The sequence below is a fragment of the Centroberyx gerrardi genome, chromosome 22 (assembly GCF_048128805.1).
Source record: "Centroberyx gerrardi isolate f3 chromosome 22, fCenGer3.hap1.cur.20231027, whole genome shotgun sequence".
NCBI lineage: Eukaryota > Metazoa > Chordata > Actinopteri > Beryciformes > Berycidae > Centroberyx > Centroberyx gerrardi.
Window position 1 is genome coordinate 22434739 of NC_136018.1, and position 20603 is coordinate 22455341.

General features: G+C 41.9%; 1 protein-coding gene across 1 annotated transcript in view; it reads left to right on the top strand.

Annotated features, from left to right (window-relative positions):
• The window catches only part of tgfbr1b (transforming growth factor, beta receptor 1 b), a 66933-nt gene that overhangs the window by 41301 nt on the left and 5029 nt on the right, over window positions 1-20603 (top strand). The window contains exons 3-8 of the mRNA XM_071900600.1: window positions 2437-2712; window positions 4905-5135; window positions 7382-7549; window positions 8673-8829; window positions 15624-15748; window positions 16241-16371. Coding sequence (XP_071756701.1) covers window positions 2437-2712; window positions 4905-5135; window positions 7382-7549; window positions 8673-8829; window positions 15624-15748; window positions 16241-16371 — 1088 coding nt within the window. The remainder of the gene's footprint in view (window positions 1-2436; window positions 2713-4904; window positions 5136-7381; window positions 7550-8672; window positions 8830-15623; window positions 15749-16240; window positions 16372-20603) is intronic.

Here is a 20603-nt window from a genome sequence, read left to right on the forward strand (position 1 = left end):
CACCACCAATATAATACGCCAAAACAGAGTAGGGGCTGGAATGTGAGGTTCAAAAGCCAGAAATCGCAGTCATTGGTATTGACTATCATCCCTTTACAGATATTGTGGCCATCTCATGTTAATGGACAAATATTTTGAAGGTGTACAAAGTAAGATTTTTCTTTAGTTCAAGTACTAGATTCAAGTCCATAGGGATGAAACCCTTATGTTTTTGTAATGGTTTCTTCTTCTGCTGCTTCTGCTACTTCTGCTTCCTCTCAAATTACTGAGAATGTACATTTTAAAGACATGGAATTTGGCAGAATGTGAGATAATGGTTTGCAAATGCTTCCCACTAAATCTGACCCTTGAGCCTGCTGGGGGTGCTATAATTACAGGCCAAATTTTAAAAATCCGAAAGGTCACAACTCCTACGCTGCAAGTCCCATCAACACAAAACTTGGTACACACATCCAGCTATACTTGCTTTACTAGAAAAGAAGAAAGAAGAAAGTCTGCCATATTGGATTTGGTGCAAATGATTTAAAAAATGTGTATATTATAGATAGAATGAAGACATTGTAGTAGCCTCTTGCCTTGTAGTCCTAAGTGAGAGTGTGTGTGTTAACTATAGGCCAAATATCCCATCAGGCTAGCAGATGGCATGTGCCCCAGCTCCACTCAGCCTGTTGCCTTCCTGGCTTGTGGCTAGCACTTTAGGCCTCGTACTGGCCAGGCATCAGTATGCTCAATATGGACGGTTGACCCTCCAACAGCCTCCAGTCTCCCTCACTTGATCTCTCACTTGCTCTTTATGTGGATTGCACTTCTGCTCACATGTTGATCCTACTGTCTGGATTTTTCTCCTACTAAAGTAATATTCGTCCACCGCGATGAATGATACATCTCGCTCCCGCGTTATGGCGCTTTCAAAATTAAACTGATTTTCCCAAGGGGGGCGCTAGAATTTACAGGTCTTCATTAAACATTTTAACAACCAGTCATATCTCCCATGCCATGAGTTGGAATTAAATGAAATCTGGTGCACATATCAGGCTTTCCTTGCTCTATAAATTTGGACTTCTGGACCATCGATGGACACAACATTGGATTTTCCACCATTTTTACTTTTTTAAAAGCGAGTTTTCCTCCCTAAACCTTTATCATTTGTTTACTGATGGGGGTGACTGCATCATTTGTAGATTCACCAATATGCCTAAAAGAAAAGACTAGCACACATGGACCTACAAAATGTATTTGCACTGATACATAAGAGTTTGACCTTCCTCACATTTGTAGAACTTGTTACTGATTGGCCTCAAATGTGCCTGCATTGTTCGTGCGGGACGACACTCACTTTGGTAGAAAATCTATCCACTTAGCAGCACAGACCCCACCATATAAGTTTATGAGCCATTTTCTTTATTTCAATGCAGCTGTCATGATGTTAGCCAGCTCTAAATCTAAAATATGTGCCTTACCACTGTCTGCCAAATGTGAAATGGCGTTGATAACTTTGTAATACTTACAGGCATTAAGACAGACAGGTTGGGCGGCACATCTCTGTCTCTGACGCAAAGCCGGCAGCTGGCAAGGCTTCACTTGTTTTGATGCTGTTGGATTTAGTTTTGATCTCTCCATCCTTCCATCCATCCTTTGCCTTCCTTTATCTGGAGGGGTGGTGGTGGTGTGTGTGTGGGGGGGAGTGGTGATAAGTCAGTTTGGTTTGATCCTCAAACTCACCCTGGAGGGAAGCTCAGGGCAGTTCTGATGTTTGACAGTGTTTTCATTTAAATATCTTGGATGCTAGTTCCTCGTTGCATCCATCTCCACTCATCCGTTCCCCTGATAAGAATGGTATGAATAAATGCAACTGGTTGTCTATGGGAAGTGTGCAACCTGAATTTAATCTAAGGATGTTTATGAATCAATGTTTATTATCATTATTATTATTATTATTATTATTATTATTATTATTAGTGACATGATTATTGGTCTGACAAGAATACAATTTTGGGGGGAAACATTTAAAGATTTCTTTTTTTGTTGTTGCAGATATTTAACTGATATTGTCAGTATAACAATGTCAGTGTTGGCCTTCCAAAACCCATATCGGTCAAACACTAGTTACAGCCAATATAAATTGAACCAAACCATTAATAACAACATACAGTATGTCTAGCTGTCATTCCTATAGAAGTGATTTGACTTAAGTAGGATCTATAACCAAAGCAATACAACTGAAATAATATTACAAACAAATATTACAATAAAGTAAAAATAAATGAAAATGTTTGTCTTAATTTGTCTTTTTTCTCTTTTTATTTGTTCCTGTTCCTTTTATTTGTTTTTGTCCTTTTCCTTTATTTTTATTCAATATGTTGAGCTATTTCTTCTTTTATGTGAATCATTTTGTCATCATCCATGTATCTCTTTCTCTCCCTTCTCTCCCTCCAGTCCCCACAGTGAAGTCCCCCCCGCTGGGCCCGGTGGCCCTCGCAGCGGTGATCGCCGGCCCGGTGTGCGTGCTGTGCTTGCTGCTGGTCTTGGCGTTCTATGTCTGCCACAGCCACCGGGGCCTGGGTCTCGGGGCCGGGGGCGCCGGGGCCCACCACCACCACCACCACCGGGTGCCCAACGAAGAGGACCCCTCCATGGACCACCCCTTCATCACCGTAGGCACCACGCTCAAGGACCTCATCTACGACATGACCACCTCCGGCTCTGGATCAGGTAGGACGCTGCACCCCGGGGTCCCGGCAGGCATGGGGGGAGGGTGTGTTTGGTGTCGGGGGCGGGGGGCGCTACAATTCCAGGTCAAAATAAGATGACATACTGTATTTGTTAGGGATGGGACGATATATCTATATTCAATATATCGCAATACAAAAATGTATCGTGGAGCAGAAAAATGAATCGCGATATTAGCTCCATTTTATTCTGCTGTAGTAATCACAAATGAGACAAAAAGTGTATTAATATGCATTTTCATGTGGAATCAGCATAATCCAACTACATTTAAGTAGATCATTGCCTGTTTCCAGACTCATAGGATACTGCTTTACAGCAATCACTGCTGCATTTACATTGCATTTCAGTGTATAGACCTACCCAACTAATGTAGCTCACCTTGTAAAAGCGCCACTTTATTTTCCCGTTATTCCTAATTTTGGCATGGGTGAACAAATCATAAATTTTGGTAGTAGTCAATCTTAATACAGTAACAGTTGATTAATTGTAGCAGCATTAGTGTGGTGGGATATGATGGGTGTGTGTGTGTGTTTTAAAGTGTAAAGGTCTGAACAAATTGGTAAATGCTAAGTCATGAGAGGATACACACTGCACACACTACTCTCTGCCTCTGTGTGTGTGTGTGTGTGTGCTTCTGCTATCAGCAGCAGTAGACCTCTTGTTGGAGCAGCATATTATGACTGGCTGGCTCTGATTCTAGCAGCCTACACACACACACACACACACACACACTACTGGCAAAAGCTGTACTTGACGCTAGCCATAAATTAGCACCTCTCTGTGGAGACTTACACCTCCAGCAGGCTGCCAAGGAAGGACTTGGACTTAGTCTTTCTAGCTTTTTATGCCATATTGCATGAGTATGTGTGTGTGACTGGTAGAATATATGTGTGTCACTCTATGTGTGTGTGTGTGTGTGTGTGTGTGGTAGAATATATGTGTGTCACTCTGTGTGTGTGTGTGTGTGTGTTATATTGTGTAGGCTGTTTTAATTACCGTGCTGAACAAGAATGTGTGTGGAAACAGGAGACAGATTTGCATTTCACTTCCATCTTTCTATTTCCTCTTCAACAACTCCCCGCTGTGCCAGGCCAGCTGAGGTAGAAGGCGACACAAGTGAAAATGATTTTCCATATATCATATTTGTACAGCTGGTACAGAATTTCAAGTCGTTGGCCTGTTGGAATTGCATCCAGCCAAATGAAATTGGAAGAGAAACAGAATGGCAGTTAGGTTGACTTCAGGCTGAATTATAGTTAAACGGGCTCGGGGAGCCCCACCATGCACCAGACAAACTATCATCAACCTTCTGTTTTAATTCTGACTTGCCTGTGTGTGTGTGTTTGTGTTTGTGTGTGTGTGTGTGTGTGTGTGTGTGTGTGTGTGTGTGTGTGTGTGTATGTGTGTGTGTGTACGTTTGGTTGAGTGTATATGTGTGTCTGAGTGTGTCCACTAGGGTTTAACCAATATGGGTTTTTGAAGGACATACCAATATTCTTTTATGGAAGCTGCTGACAGCCGATATTTTGTGCTGACATTCAATCTTTTCAAATTTTACCATTTTGATACAAGTCATCGGTCAAGTATTCTGTGTAGACCAGTGGTTCTCAATCATGGTCCATGGAGCGGCCAAGATTCTGCCGTTTTTTATTCCAACCAAACGCTGCAGCAGCTGATTTCACTGATTGACACATCTTCAACCAGGGAGGAGGAACTCATCAGCGAAATCATCTGCTGTAGCGTTTGGCTGTAATGAAAACATGCAGACCTGCAGACATGCTAGGTCACAATGGCACATGGTTAGAAACCACTGGTATAGACTATGGCACATCAAAACCATTGAAACGCAACATAATAATAAAACATATTCATGCATACTTGTGTGGAATCTGATCAAAATGTCTCATTAGAATCAGTTCAGGTTAAGGGCTTCCCATAGACAACCAGTGTAGTATTCTTCAATTCTACTATAAATATGCAGTCAAATTACATCATATCCTTCATATTAGAGGTGGACCAGATCAGATTTTTTTTATCGGCCCTATATATTGGTCTAACCCTAATGTACACACATCAAAATTCAGCATCCAATGCATCTAACCCTAGTGTCCACATGTGTATCTGCTCTCTCATACTGTTGTCTTTTTGTGAACCTTTTTTGTCTTTGTTCCCAGGCCTGCCCCTGCTGGTCCAGAGGACCATCGCCAGGACCATCATCCTGCAGGAGAGCATCGGGAAGGGGCGTTTCGGGGAGGTGTGGCGGGGCAAATGGCGCGGCGAGGAGGTGGCGGTGAAGATCTTCTCTTCCCGCGAGGAGCGCTCCTGGTTCCGCGAGGCCGAGATCTACCAGACCGTCATGTTGCGACACGAGAACATCCTGGGCTTCATCGCCGCCGACAACAAAGGTTAGAAACCTCCAGAAGAGCTTCGAGAGATTAAGATGAGATGAAACTTTGACGATCCATGTGGGGGAAATGGGTCGTTAAAAAATAATAAATGCATGCGGAACGAAAAACGGAATAGAAATAAGAATAGAGCAAACGGAGGGTATTAAACATAACACAACAATAATAATTTTTAAACCAAGAATATCAGAATTGGTATTGGCCTTCAAAATCCTTTGGTTGAACCCTCATCAGCTTATCGTCTACAGATGACAGTGTAGGTTGTTATAAATAGAACTGAATCTTCAGATGTTGTAGAGTGGGAAAGCAGCACTATTGAAAGTGGAGTTACTGTAGGTGAGTGTTACTGTGTGAATAGACAGGCTGGTAGACAGTGTGGGGGATTTAACAGTTTGATTTTGGATTTTGGAGTTTGGACTTTGCTGCATACATTTAAGATACGGAGCTCATATTAGTACTGCCCATGTGTTATGTGAAGACAAGTATGTCGACATAGAAATGTTTGCTAATTACTGCATTAATTATTGTAATTAATGACCTCATTAGTGTAACTGGTTATGTTTAATATTCCATATGGCGGGGCATTAGGCAGCTCAAGTGCCTCTTGTTGGACTGAAGCTGCCAATATATCTGCATATTTTGTGCCGATATTCATTACCTTTTAAAACTGACAATTTTAATGCCAAAAGATTCTCAAACATGTACCCCAGAATTTTAGACCCAATTTACACCCAGTGTTAAGATTCAATATGTATTATTCAAATAAGAGAGCACACACATCAATGCAAGGTGTAAGTATCTGCACACACGTCATGTAGAAGCGTCATCACTGGAGGTAGAAACGTCATCAATGGGGGGAGAAACGTCATCACTGTGGGTAGAAACGTCATCACTGTGGGTAGAAATGTCATCCCTGGGGGTAGAAACGTTATCACTGGGGGTAGAAACGTTATCACTGGGGGTAGAAACGTCATCACTGGGGGTAGAAACGTTATCACTGGGGGTAGAAACGTCATCACTGGGGGTAGAAACGTTATCACTGGGGGTAGAAACGTCATCAATGGGGGGAGAAACGTCATCACTGTAGGTAGAAACGTCATCACTGGGGGGAGAAACGTCATCACTGGGGGTAGAAACGTCATCACTGGGGGTAGAAACGTCATCACTGTGGGTAGAAACGTCATCACTGTAGGTAGAAACGTCATCACTGTAGGTAGAAACGTCATCACTGGGGGTAGAAACGTCACCACTGGGGGTAGAAACGTCATCACTGTGGGTAGAAACGTCATCATTGGAGGTAGAAACGTTATCACTGGGGGTAGAAACGTTATCACTGTGAGTAGAAACGTCATCACTGGGGGTAGAAACGTCATCACTGGGGGTAGAAACGTCATCACTGGGGGGAGAAACGTCATCACTGGGGGTAGAAACGTCATCACTGTGGGTAGAAACGTCATCACTGTGGGTAGAAACGTCATCACTGTAGGTAGAAACGTCATCACTGGGGGTAGAAACGTCATCACTGGGGGTAGAAACGTCATCACTGTAGGTAGAAACGTCATCACTGGGGGTAGAAACGTCATCACTGGGGGTAGAAACGTCACCACTGGGGGTAGAAACGTCATCACTGTAGGTAGAAACGTCATCATTGGAGGTAGAAACGTTATCACTGGGGGTAGAAACGTTATCACTGTGAGTAGAAACGTCATCACTGGGGGTAGAAACGTCATCACTGGGGGTAGAAACGTCATTGTGGGTAGAAACGTCATCATTGGAGGTAGAAACGTTATCACTGGGGGTAGAAACGTCATCACTAGGGGTAGAAACAAACATCATCATTGGAGGTAGAAACGTCATCACTGGGGGGCCTAGCCCGATAGAAAACAGTATAAAATGTAAGATGTACCCTTCTGTGGCAAAAGAAAACAACAAGGACACATATAAATACCAGGTGTAAATGCAAGGTGGTGATCTATTATTAGTCATGTTGTTATCACCTCTAGCATATTCAGATGCACATCACATTTTAATACCTGGTGAAGATGAGATCGTATTCCTGTCAGGGTGGAAAAGCCTCTGAAACAATATTTAGACCATCATGGGACACTAAAACTCTGCATTGAAAGCCATACTAATGAAATTCTTTTAGGTGGGTTAGCAGCTCCTTAAGGCAGGGTTAGAGTTAGTACAGTACCAGCATTGTCCTAAACCTGTACCTCCTTTCTCCTCTCTCTCTCTTTGTCTAGATAATGGGACATGGACTCAGCTGTGGTTGGTGTCGGATTACCATGAGCACGGCTCTCTGTTTGACTACCTGAACCGCTACACCGTCACTGTGGAGGGCATGATCAAACTGTCCCTGTCCACCGCCAGCGGCCTTGCCCACCTCCACATGGAGATAGTGGGCACGCAAGGTGAGACGCACTCACTTACTCACACCACACACTACAAGATTGTGTCCCCAGTATTAATGACAGTCAGCCTCCATTCACAAACACACATACCACCTCACCCAATGGTTGCACAATCTCACAGCTGCCATATAGTTAAGTGAAAACGTCCACATGTGAATAATCTGGACACAATAGATGCACACACACTCTCTCACACACATTGTTATCAAGAAGAAGAGTGTGTGCATGTGCCGGGCTGTGCAGTAAAGAGTGTTTAACTGAAACGCTTTATTTAGTCAGCAGATACTCAGAGAGGTTGCGCTGCAAAGAGTTCCCACGGGAGTGTGTGTGTGTGTGTGTGTGTGTGTGTGTTTGTGTGTGCTTGTGGTTCACAGTAAGTTCAGTTTATCCACATCTGAGTTGCTGGAGGAAAGGAATGAGAAACCACAAAACCCTCAATTTTTGTCTCTGTCAATTTTTAAGTTTTTCCAATTCAAAGGTACTTTATTAGAATGAAGTAGTAAAAAACATAAACAACAATGGCCAAATTTAGTTAGCAACCAAGACAATGTGACAAGTGGTTTGATAATATATCGGTCAATTATGCCAGTGATTCTCAACCTTTTTCATATCAAGGACCCCTAATTTAGTACACATTAAGGCCACGGACCCCCATTTGATGAGATTTTGTCTCTCGCACGCAAATCTGAGAATATTTTTATTGTTAGATATGATTTTGTTCAGAATTCCATGACTATCTGTATTGTAGGTAGCGAGATAAGAGTGAAGCTATGACCAAAATGGTCATTCTTCTACATTCTCTAATTGTGTTAACTTCTTGTAAGTGAAATAATGCTGAAGTTTAACAATTCATCAGTTTGCTGGGGACCCCCTGGAACCCCGCAAGGACCCCTGGTGGTCCCCGGACCCCACGTTGAGAACCACTGAATTATGCTATTGACGGTTTTATTGAAGGACATACAATCTGATACGTGTTTTTTTGTTGTTTTGTTTTTTCATTGTTAATATTAGTCCTTTGTGAAATGGTGAGGTTAATACATGTTTGGCACCATGTACTCTTTTTTTTTTTTTTTTCTCCTAGAATATATTCTAATTCTGATATGCCTACTGTGTATCTCTCCAGGTAAGCCAGCCATTGCCCACAGAGACCTGAAGTCTAAGAACATTCTGGTGAAGAAGAACGGGACCTGCTGCATCGCCGACCTGGGCCTGGCCGTCCGCCACGACTCGGCTACCGACACCATCGACATCGCCCCCAACCACAGAGTGGGAACCAAAAGGTAACCGCCTGCCCCCTCGGGACGCCATCTTGGGTATAATCCACATTGTGTTGCATTTGCGTCATCAGGGAAACACAGTAGATGCATACATCTCAATAGGAAATACTGTTCATCTCAGCTTTCAGGTAGCAAATGCAACTTGGGAACTACAAATGAACAATTCTCATCACATAAGTTAATTTATGATTGAACTACTTGCCATTTCGGCTCAATTCACCTCCCACTTCTGTAGAAGGCGGACAGGTTGTCACTCCAGTGCAACATAAGGACTAAATTAAGTATCAGACCTGCTCTTTCTCCATCTTACTATCTACTTTGGTTCTGTCAGGAGGTATGGACTTTCACAGAAGATAACTGTAATCCCCTAGGGTGGCCATTTTGGCTCCATTAGCTATCTTTCGCCCTGACACGGGGCAGGCATTTGGGCTCTAATCACTGCTGTTCTGCTGTGTAGGCTAGATGTAAGGGTGCCACTGTGAGTGAGTGCTCTGCACAGCATGCCTCCGGGCTTCAAAACGACCTCCCACACTGAATTAGGGACATAAATAAAAGAGGTCGAGCCTTTAGGATGTCAGCCATTCTCTCTCTACAGGTGCATTGACTATTAAGACTTTAAGAGGAGACTCCATTTCAGCTCTCAGGTTTATCTGGATGTCACCTCTGGTTCAAAACAATCATCTTGGCACTTTTGGCTGGCCTAACATTCCAAAGGGTCAGTTGGTTGTGAAACTGGGTTTCAAACTACAAGAGATAGCATTGCATTTATACTGACAGCCCAGGCACACCTGGCCACTTTAGCCCCAGTCTCTACTCCAAAACACTGAGTTGTAGCTTGAGAAGAGTCAGCTCAGTTAACCTGAACACTCAGCCAGCCAACTAATTTAGCAAAGGAACTAATGTTAATGTTAACCTGCAACTACCTAACCGTAGCTCTTGTTCAGATGTGTTAACTAGGGTTTGACCAATATGAGTTTTAGATGACAGATGACCGAGTGAAGTTGCTGATAGCCAATGTTTTGTGCTGATATTACATATCTTAAAATTTGAAAAATTCCCCAAAAATACAAGGATTCAGTGTTTCCTCCAGAATATCATTCTTAGCAGGGTAAGAATCTGAAAGGGTTTGAATGCATTTCAAAGAGCATTTTGGTTTTGGGACAAATCCATGGAAGGTGAAACTCTGCTACACCAAATACAGCTTAAGTCGCCTCCACTTCCCTGTACCTACAGTTCGACTTCTCCCTAGTTCCCAACAGTACTCAATAATTTCTAAACTAGCTATTGATTTTAACAACAATAAGGTAATGGGACGGCTGACGCTGCTGGCTTGGAACGGACCACTCACCCATTCAGAAACCAAATGGTATCAAGAATTAAAGGCTAAAGTGACTGCTGATTTTGCTGCCTTGAGATAGCCCGCTCAACACATCAGAAACTGAATTGTATCGGTAAACAATTATACCGTAAACTTAACCATGTCTATTCCATACTGTTGAGATGGCCAAGTCATAGAAACGCAATCAGCTGTTCTAATCCGTTGTTGCCCAAGAACTCGGGACCTCCAATATGGCTGCCAGAGGATAATGCTTCACTTGAAAGCACTCTATGGGTTAGACACCAGGTGGTGAGAGAGAGAGAGAGAGGGGGGAGAGCATCATAAGTCCGTATAGGAGTGTGATTCATTGTGTGGAAGTACTCTGTCTCTAACAGCAGCATCATCCAGCAAAGCTTTTTAAAAAAAAAACACACACACACAGCACGGGAGTAGTTGCTGTTTAGCCATTCACTTTCCATAATTCATGTTCCAACTCCATTCCCCAGATATTTGGTGTATGAACACACCTGGCTGATATGAGCGTTTTCATAATACCTCCTGTGGAGGTGTGTGTGTGTGTGTGTGTGTGTGTGTGTGCGCGCGCGCATTTGTACGTGTATTCCCATCTGTTGGAGTGCTTGCTCTGTTAGCCTGGCTAGTGTGACTGACACTGGAATCCTAAGCTATCTCAACAGACTCCTTTGGGTGCTGTCGGTACATTTGAACTATAATGAGGTGTCTGTGCCCTTCTACTGCCAGACTGTGGCTGGATGAACACAATTCACACTGAACAAATGAACCACTTGTTTGGTTTTGAGTAGGGGCACTCTGCTGGGCTATGCTTCCCATTCACTCACTTCGTAGCCACTTATCAGGATGTTGCTTTTAGTTGAAGACACATTTAAAAACAGAGAATGGCTTCTCTTTAAAATCAACCTTTTTGATGAGGAGCGTCCTGCTAAGCTATGCCAAGCTAGCTAATTAGCAGGGGAGGAAAGAGTATGAAAATATCCTACTCAAGTAGAAGTTCTGTTACTTGGCTGAAAATATGACTGGTGTAAAAACTTGCTTAGGTAAAAGTAGCTCATTGAAAATGTACTCGGGGTTACTTAAAACAGGAGAAAACTAGTTTATTGCTAGTTGTGATGCTTGTCACCTGTGAGCATTTTGACAAATAATGTAATAATAATAATGTAACAAATCACCAATCATAGTTCACGACTACAACTTAATAACGTTACTGCTGACATACACCTAGCAAGGCCTGCCATGTTAACGTTACATCCTCATCAAAGGATTAAGCTCTCTTACAACAAACAAAATGCTCTCTCTCTCTCTCTCTCTCTCCCTCTCCCTCCCTCCCTCCCTCCTCTCTTTCACTGTCGACATGTCTCCTTGTATGCCTCGTCTCTCCCTCCCCTTCCCTTTTTCCCTCCCTCTCTGTATAGTGGTTTGATGCTTCAGGCATAGTATAGCGCCACTGAATCATTCAGTAAGCCTTGGGTCTATGGAGACAGAAGCTCTGGCCTTGGCAGAAATCCATGTTAAATATTGATGATCTGATCCAACCAGTTTTTTTTTTCACCTGCTACCCTAATGCTCAACATCCACCAAAGTATCAGTCCAAACCAAACTATTTTCTAGTAGTATTTACCATGTGAAAGCTAAGGTGAACAGTTGAACAAGGCCAGATATGATCAGAAAAGTCGAGTTGACACTTTTGCTCTGCAGACATGGAGTTTGTTGCTCAAAGTGCCAATCAATCCTGTATCAGTATCAAATATCACTTCAGCACTTAATGGTACAACTTGTACTGAGTAAGATGGTTATCCTACAATGAAAATTCATCATCTGCTAGCTAGTTAGCATACTAGCCGACCCAAAGAGCTTACATTGAAAATAGTTTTTGGTCAACCTGACTGATATGCTAGCAGCACACACTGTAGGCAGCTGTTACAGTCAAGTTGCAATATTTACACCATCATAAACAATGATATCGCCTAATTTCATTACATAGTGACAGCCATTGAAAGTCAAATTACCTGGTCTGGGGATGCCATTTTTACTAGGGTGGGAACTATTTACTGGTGAGCCACACTGGCTGCTACACCTCCTTTGATAATACAATACTTCCATGGTTGTTTGGTTGTAGTCCGAACATTAGGGGTGGGAAAAAAAATCGATTCACTTAAGTATCGCGATTTTTTTTATTACGATTTTTAAATCGATTTTTTTATTCCTGAATCGATATAATTCAAATTCAATTACTTCGTTTTAGTCTATGCTTATTAGACGAGGTGGAAAGAAGTTACCGCTTTTATCCAGCAGATGGCGAAATGTAGCCTATTTGTGTTGAGGTAGAAGGGTCTAGACTTTGATGGTCAGCAGCTCCAGAACCGGGGAGCAGTGCGTATTTAAGACACAGACATCCGTGGCCCACGAAGAGTTAACCATAAAGCACACACACACACCCTCCCCTCGACTTGCCCGAGTCCTTCGTTCTGTCTTGCCGATAGACGGAGAAACCCTCCGGCGTGACGGCACAGTCGGACAGGCTGGGCTCCAGCCACGTCTCGGTGAACGCCAGAACGCAGCAGCTCCTAATGTCCCGTTGGTGTTTAATCCGTGCGTGCAGCTCGTCGAGTTTGTTGTCCAAGGACTGAACGTTAGCTAGCAGAATGCTGGGCAGAGGGGGTTTGTTGTTTCTCTGTCGGGTTCTGCACAGAGCCCCGGCGCGCTTCCCTCTCTTTGTTTTCCTCCGTCGGACACAGGTAAACAAAAGACCCAGGGGAGTACGTGGGCCGCGATGTCAAAAGTCGGCTTTAAGTCCGAACTGGCTGACAATTGTAACTCCAAAAGTGTTTGCCGATCATACTGAATGAGTGAAAGTACCGTATGTGCAAAAAGAACCAGTAATGCAAAGTAAATACACACAAGTTTGCTGAGTTGACACGGAGCTCTCAGGTGCATTCCATTTGGCCAAAATGCATCCTCTCCTCCATCCTCGCGGCCTCGTCTCCTCGCTGACTCAGCATCCAAAAATGAGCCGCCATCATGAAGGACGTTCCAATAGAGCTCAACAGTGACCGACCACTTTTGAACGGCTCCGGTTCCAGGAAGTGAATTTCCCATTCATTCCTCCATTGACGTTTCAGAAAATCCTTTTATAAAGAGTTTTAAGCCTGTAACCAAGCCAACCAACTACGAGATGAATCGTGACCGTAAAACATTTGATTCGGAGCAAAAAATAAATAAATTGGAAAACGGAAAAAAAAAAAAAAAAAAACTTTGCCTTTTTTTCTGTTTTCCAATTTTTTTTGCTCCAAATCAAATGTTTAAAAAAACGCATGAAGGATCCTTCATGTCTCCTCGTCAGTGCGGCTATCGCACGGCGCACCGGAAGTCTTTTGAGCACTAGCTTGATGAGCAGGAACAGCTAAATGTAGCAGTTTACTTCAAAAAGTATATATATTTTTTATTCATTCTATTGTACGTTTTATGTACCACTTTTATATGCGGTATAGCAATGATGCTGCTGAAATAAATCTCAGAAAGACTGACTGACGTGATGTGCATTGCTTTTGGAAATATGACTCATGATATACAGTCTCTAGAAGTGTGTGATTCAACTTTTTCCCATGGTCTAGTGTTAAAAAAGCAAACGAAAATCGCAATAAATTGTAATATCGAATCGCAATACTTGTAGAATTGCAATACTAAAGAATCGCAATAAATTGTAATATCGAATCGCAATACTTGTAGAATCGCAATACTTAAGAATCGCAATACATATCGAATCGGCACCCAAGTATCGTGATAGTATCGAATCGGGAGATAAGCATATCGTCCCAGCCCTACCGAACATCATTTCAAGCGCTTTTCGCCACCAGAGAGGGAGACAAAGCTGTAAGACTGAAACTGCTTGATATTTGAGGGGCACCAGGGAAGAAGAGCCATCTCCTTCATAATCCTGACAACCAGAGAGACACTCCATTTCAAGCTTTCTTCCAAGGATGCGCTCCAGTTGACTAAAGCTGTGATTAATTAACTTTATTCACTACAGACAAAGCCTACCTCTGGCTTTTAGTAAAACAGGAACTTGTTAAAAAAAAAAAAAATGCTGCTACAGATCCTTTTATGTGTTCCAGAGTTCTTTCTCTGAAACATAGTCATGAATTACGTGTGTGTGTGAATTGCGTGTATTTGTGTTTTTTTTTAAATATCCTAGGTGTTTGACAAAAACCGCATTCTTTTTATATTTGATTCACTTGCTCCCTCGCTGCTATAGGCAAATAATTACACTCTACCTAAATGCCACTGAGTGTGTTTTGCAAATATTGATCCAAGGTTTTTTGATTCCAATTAGGCTTTTCCCTCTAATTTATCTGAAGCGGCAGCAGAGCTGGTAGGCATATTAGAAATGCTGGAGACGAAGGCCAGCCATTCATTATCTGTACATCACTCAGTTAAAAAAATAATAAATTAAGACTTTCTCTCTTATGCCTAGTGTGGGAGTTATTTGATTGCACTGTCGAATCCATCTCATTAGAGATCATCAGCGATGGTGTGTGTGTCCGCATGCACCAGTAACCACAGGTCTCGGTTGCATGAAGACATTTATTTCGCTCTGATTGCTGTATGAGCAGATATCGCAATATGAGGTGTGTGGTTTGAAGCTTCTCAACTTGTGCGATGCCTGATGCTAATAGCTCTCTGGATCCTCCGCAGAATTTAACAGCACCTCCCCAACAACGTGATTCTAATGGTAATAACTGCCAAATGGTATCAAGTACGAATGGGACGATGTGCTTATCACACGATACGATTCGATATGCGATATGGGTTTCACGATTCGATACGATATAAATAAAAGTTCAATGACAACAAAGTTTGACCGTGCAGAATTTTGTTCATTTCTGAGCCACAAATCAACAAATTCTAGCTATGGCATTGGCTTGCTAGAATGTAAACAACAATTTAAAAATGTCTTTACAAAGTGCAAATAATATAATTTGGATGGAGAGCTTGTGAAATTGTGATGGTCAAGCCGTCTCATTTGTGATTACTATAGCAGAATAGAATGGAGCTAAAATCGCGATTCATTTTTCTGCCCCACGATACATATTGTCACATTTTTGTATTGCGATATTGCTCCCTCCTCTCCATCTTGTCAGCTGATCCTTTCAAAAATGTCAACAGTGCTTAGAGGACTTCCACATCCTAATATAGCAGCGTGTGTGTTTTTATGTAAGGCGCTTGTACCAAGACAGCATTTATGAAACCAGAGGGACTGTGGGACAAAAATGACTGAGACCTTAAACCTGGAAGGTCCAAGGTGCTGCTGGCCACATGGGACACCGCTGTCCTCTGACTGGCATGTTTTTATTAAAGGCCAGTTAGAGTCAGATGTCTGTCAGCCTGTGCGCATGGGATTAGAAGTCTTTCTCCAAGCCGTCAGCTGTATTGTCTCTCTGTTCAGGTACATGGCTCCGGAGGTCCTGGATGACTCCATCAACATGAAACACTTTGAGTCTTTCAAGAGAGCCGACATCTACGCCATGGGCCTCGTCTTCTGGGAGATCGCCAGCCGCTGCTCTATGGGAGGTGAGGATGGAAAGGAGGTGGGAGGGGGGGGTATATGGATTAATGGATGAATCACTGGATGAATGGAGGGGGGATGGAAGGAGAGGTTGACAGATTAATGGAGGGAATGATGGATGAATGGAGTGAGGGAGGGACAGAGGGAAGTATGGAAGGACTGACACAAGTGTCAGAGGGAGGGATGAATGATAAGACTGTGATGCTTTTTGCATGCAAACCACCTCCATGTGACTGTGTGGATTTTGCATCATCCATATTACCTCGGTAACATGCCATTAGAATATTCTGATAGTCTAAATTATAGATTACATATTCAAACATCACAATGCACAAAGCCTGCAAGTGGCTTCCAATACGCTTGAAAGTTCAACATGGAACTTCCACTTCCTTGTAGAATCAGTAGATGCTGTGGTTCGACATGACAATATCACAAACAAGCATAAGACACAACCATACATCCTGTTGCAGTTGTGTATGACACATATTTTCTGTCAGGCATTCATGAGGACTACCAGCTGCCCTACTACGACCTGGTCCAGTCAGATCCCTCGGTGGAGGAGATGAGGAAGGTGGTTTGTGAGCAGAAGCTTCGGCCCAACATTCCCAACCGCTGGCAGAGCTGTGAGGTAGGACAACTATCACTAACTGTCACTACTGTGCTGGGATTTGGTATCTAGTATCTAAAATCTTCTAATGGTTACTGGATTTTAACAGTGAGAACTCAAGTTTCCTCTAGTGGTCCATGGAGTGCCAAGAGTCTGCAGGTGTTCATTCCAACCAAACACTACAGCAGCTGATTTCACTGAGCAGTTCCTCCTCTCTGGTTGAAGGTGTGTTAATCGGTTCAGTCAGCTACTGTAGTGATTGGTTGAAATGAAAACTTGCAGACTTGTGCGTCACAATTGCACATGATTGAAAACCACTTTTGTACTTCAAGGTGATTTTTTTACTGAGAAAATCAATTGAGGCCTGAATGTGTATCGGAAAGCAAATACAACATCGGAAAATCATTTTTCTTTATTAAATACTGAAATGTGCTCTCATACAACAAAGAACGGTACCTAAAAATATAAAACACTATTGGTGTCAAAAAACACTGTTATATACCCAGTCCTTCTCCTCACACAGACTGGTGATGGATAGGATCGACTGATCGCTACCTAGCAATATTCAACCCCCGTTTTTTGTGGACAGTTGTGTGGTTTCTTGTTTTCTTGGTTAATTGGTAGGTTACAGCACAGTAATAAAAGGGTAATGACAGTAATACCACCATTATTACTGGGTAATTACTGTTTATTTAATGGTAATCAACTATGTAATATGAACATTATTACATTGGAATTACTTAATATTTTAGGTGGTAATTGCCAAGTAATAGTCTCCACATTACTGGGTAATAACTAATTTTTTTGAGTGGTAATTACATTAAATAAACCGTAATTACCTTGTAATAACGCTGGTATTACCCTGTTATTACAGTGCGTTAATGTAAATTGCTACCGCTAAATGGTATGTTTTGTTACATAGTGTAACACAGTGCAATGCAGTTTAGTGCACATGCCTGCACTGCCTGTGCACAGATGGAGAGTTTTAGTGTCCCATGATCTAAATGCTGAGGCTTTTCTACTCCGACAAAGTGTAGGAAACACTGAATAATTGGAATTCTTTTTTAATTTTTGGGCATGAAAATGGTCAAACTGAAGATATGCAATAATATAGGCACAAAATATATCAGCAGCTTCAATCCAGAATTAACAGTATCTGTGCTGTCCTTCAAAAGCCGATATTGGTCAAACTATACAATAAGTAATAGCATTTTAGAAGCAAAATGGTGATATTTGGGCTAGTTTTGATACTAGTGATAAGTAACAGAGACCTTTTCTGCCTTGGTAGCCAAGTTCTTATTATTGTCAACATAGGTACACCAGTTGACTCCAGCAGTGAGTCTGAGCCCTGGTGTCCTTCTCAGTAACACTGTGCGGTCACATGAGAGACATACACACTCACACACTCACAAACATACACACACACTCTCTCTCTCTTTCTCTCTCACACACACACACACACACACACACTCCCCAGAGAGGAAGCAACCACTTAGCCTAAGGGAGGGGAAAGTGTGTGTGTTGTCTCTCCTGCAGTCTCAAGTTTCAGCTCCAACCTGACCACAGTGGTGCTGTTACACACACACACACACACACACACACACACACACGTTTTATTGCTGTTTGTTGTTGCAGGAAGAATCGGTAGAATTAGATTTTAGCTAATGGGAGTAATAAGACAAATCTAACCAAAGATCTGTTTAATAAAGTGTTTATGGGGCGCTCTGTTTGTTTGGACCAGTCTAATCTACTGGAATGATGATTTTTAGGAATATTTATGTTGCATATAGTATTGAACAGCGCTCCTCTTTCACACTGCCAAATGCCTCTGTGATTCCTAATATCATAGAGGCTGTTAAATAAAAACTATGGCAAAACCTACAGGTGTGGAGTCCTTGATGAAAGTGAAAAAAACTGCCCATGTTATACAGCTGTAAAATTACACAAAATTTGTAGAATTTATTCTGAAACTGGAACAAAATTAGATTTCAGTGTATTGGTTTATGAGTTTATCAATTTTAACCCACATCCCCAAAGAAATCCATCCAGTCCATAGCAGTCACAGGATCACTTTGGTATTTGGTTTATTTGTCGACATTTCAGTCACCTGACCTATCTCAAGACAAGTGATCCTGTGTGTGCGGGAATCTGTTCTTCTTTTTTTCTTATGAAAATGACATATCTGTCTAACCCAGACACACACAGATTTAGAGTAGATGTCAGGTTATTGAAAATAAGTACAGAGTGAACTGTCAGGACCACAGACACTGCAGGATTTGAAGAAATACTTTATTTTGAGGACATCTCACGCAATTTCATACAATGGTCATGGGCATGGCGCTAAAAATATCCGCAACTGCCGACAGACAATATTAGGGAGACAGTCGACTCGACCCGGCCTTTCCTCCTTCATAAAAAATGGGCTGTTTTCATAGGTACTCAGAGATAGAGCCACAGAAAACAGAATAATTGCTCCGCGGTTTATATCTAAAGAAACAAGGCTACTGTCTTTCTCACTAAATTGTTCAGAAACCTGCGCTGTTTGATAGATATTCCCAAAATAGACAGACAGGAGATGGCCGGCTCCCACTGTGGCCACCAGTGGCATAAAAGTATGCAGTCATGGCACTGTAAGGCACTTCGGATGAAAGCCTCCACCAAATAGCATGTTGCTGTCAAGTTACATAAACCTCTTCATAGCTTGACGCCGTTTGACACCAATGCAACATTAATGTTTTTCACGCTTGGCAGCAGCTACTTGTGTTCCCATTCCTAGCAGTAGTAGTTGACATTATGCAGACATGCTTTGGATTTTGTATGTTTTGGATTGTGAGCACGTTTGGTCAACTATCTGATAAGGTAGCCATGTTGTCTTTGTTTTCCGTTTCTTCAATAGATACTGTAGTATAGTCACTGGTCAAAAATCCTTCACCTGGTTAGATTTGCAAGACTGTAAACTCATGATATGCAACATATTTCTACTCCAAACCCTTTGTTGTCTCAATAAAACGTTTAGCTAAAAGATTAGAGGTGTTGAGTTATTACAGAGTTATTACATTACTTGCCAAGACCCTCACAGCTGACAGGTATGTAACTAGCGCTACTGTAGTTATTACTTGTTTCCTTTGTGCGTTTCTTCCATGACTGACTTGTTCTTTGTAAGAAAAGATTTTTACCATTGAGAATTTAAACTATCCAATCTCATGACTTGCCAGGCCCAGATCTTAAAATCTGGTTTCTGATCAACTAAAGCGGCACACAGGGCACAGTGCATATGATTTATAATATATTATCTGTTGATTAAGCACACTATTTATGAACTAGGTAAAGCACGTCTTAAAACATGCTTTTTAAGAACTAGGAAAAGCGTCTTAAAGGTTTGCATACAGGCAAGGTTGGCTGAAATGTTCGCCAAAGAGTGTCAGGGAAATAGAGTAAACTTTTTAATAGTCCAATATATATACTGTATATATACCCAACTGGAATAAATGTCAATTTGGAAATGCAATAAACAATTTTAGGTTTGGGATAAACGTTTCAACTGTGTAAGAAAAACATCAACATTGAAAAGGTCTGTATTCATTTATTAATTTGTAATGATTTTGTATCAAGAAGAACACCCTGCACAATCACCTTTGATATTTAATTATAGGCCACACCAATTTGTGTCGTACTGTTATCATCATTTGTGCTCCTAGGTGAGGCCATTAATTAAAATTTTGTCTGTAGTGCCCCTGGGTGGTCTAACCATCCAAGGTAATCCATTTCTAGACAATAAAATTACCTGGAAAAGGACAGGACATTTTCCACCAAGGACAAGGCAACATGAAAACCGTTTTGAAAAATAAATAGATAGTCTGCTCAAAACAGATTATCACAATCATTATGGTTAAACCTTAGACCCAGTCACTAGTGATGGTATGGTTAGTAAACCTTAGGCCTAGTCACTAGTGATGGTATGGTTAGTAAACCTTAGGCCTAGTCACTAGTGATGGTCAGGTTACTAAACCTTAGACCTAGTCACTAGTGATGGTATGGTTAGTAAACCTTAGGCCTAGTCACTAGTGATGGCATGGTTACTAAACCTTAGACCTAGTCACTAGTGATGGCATGGTTACTAAACCTTAGACCTAGTCTCTAGTGATGGTCAGGTAACTAAACCTTAGACCTAGTCACTAGTGATGGTCAAGTTACTAAACCTTAGGCCTAGTCACTAGTGATGGTCAGGTTACTAAACCTTAGACCTAGTCACT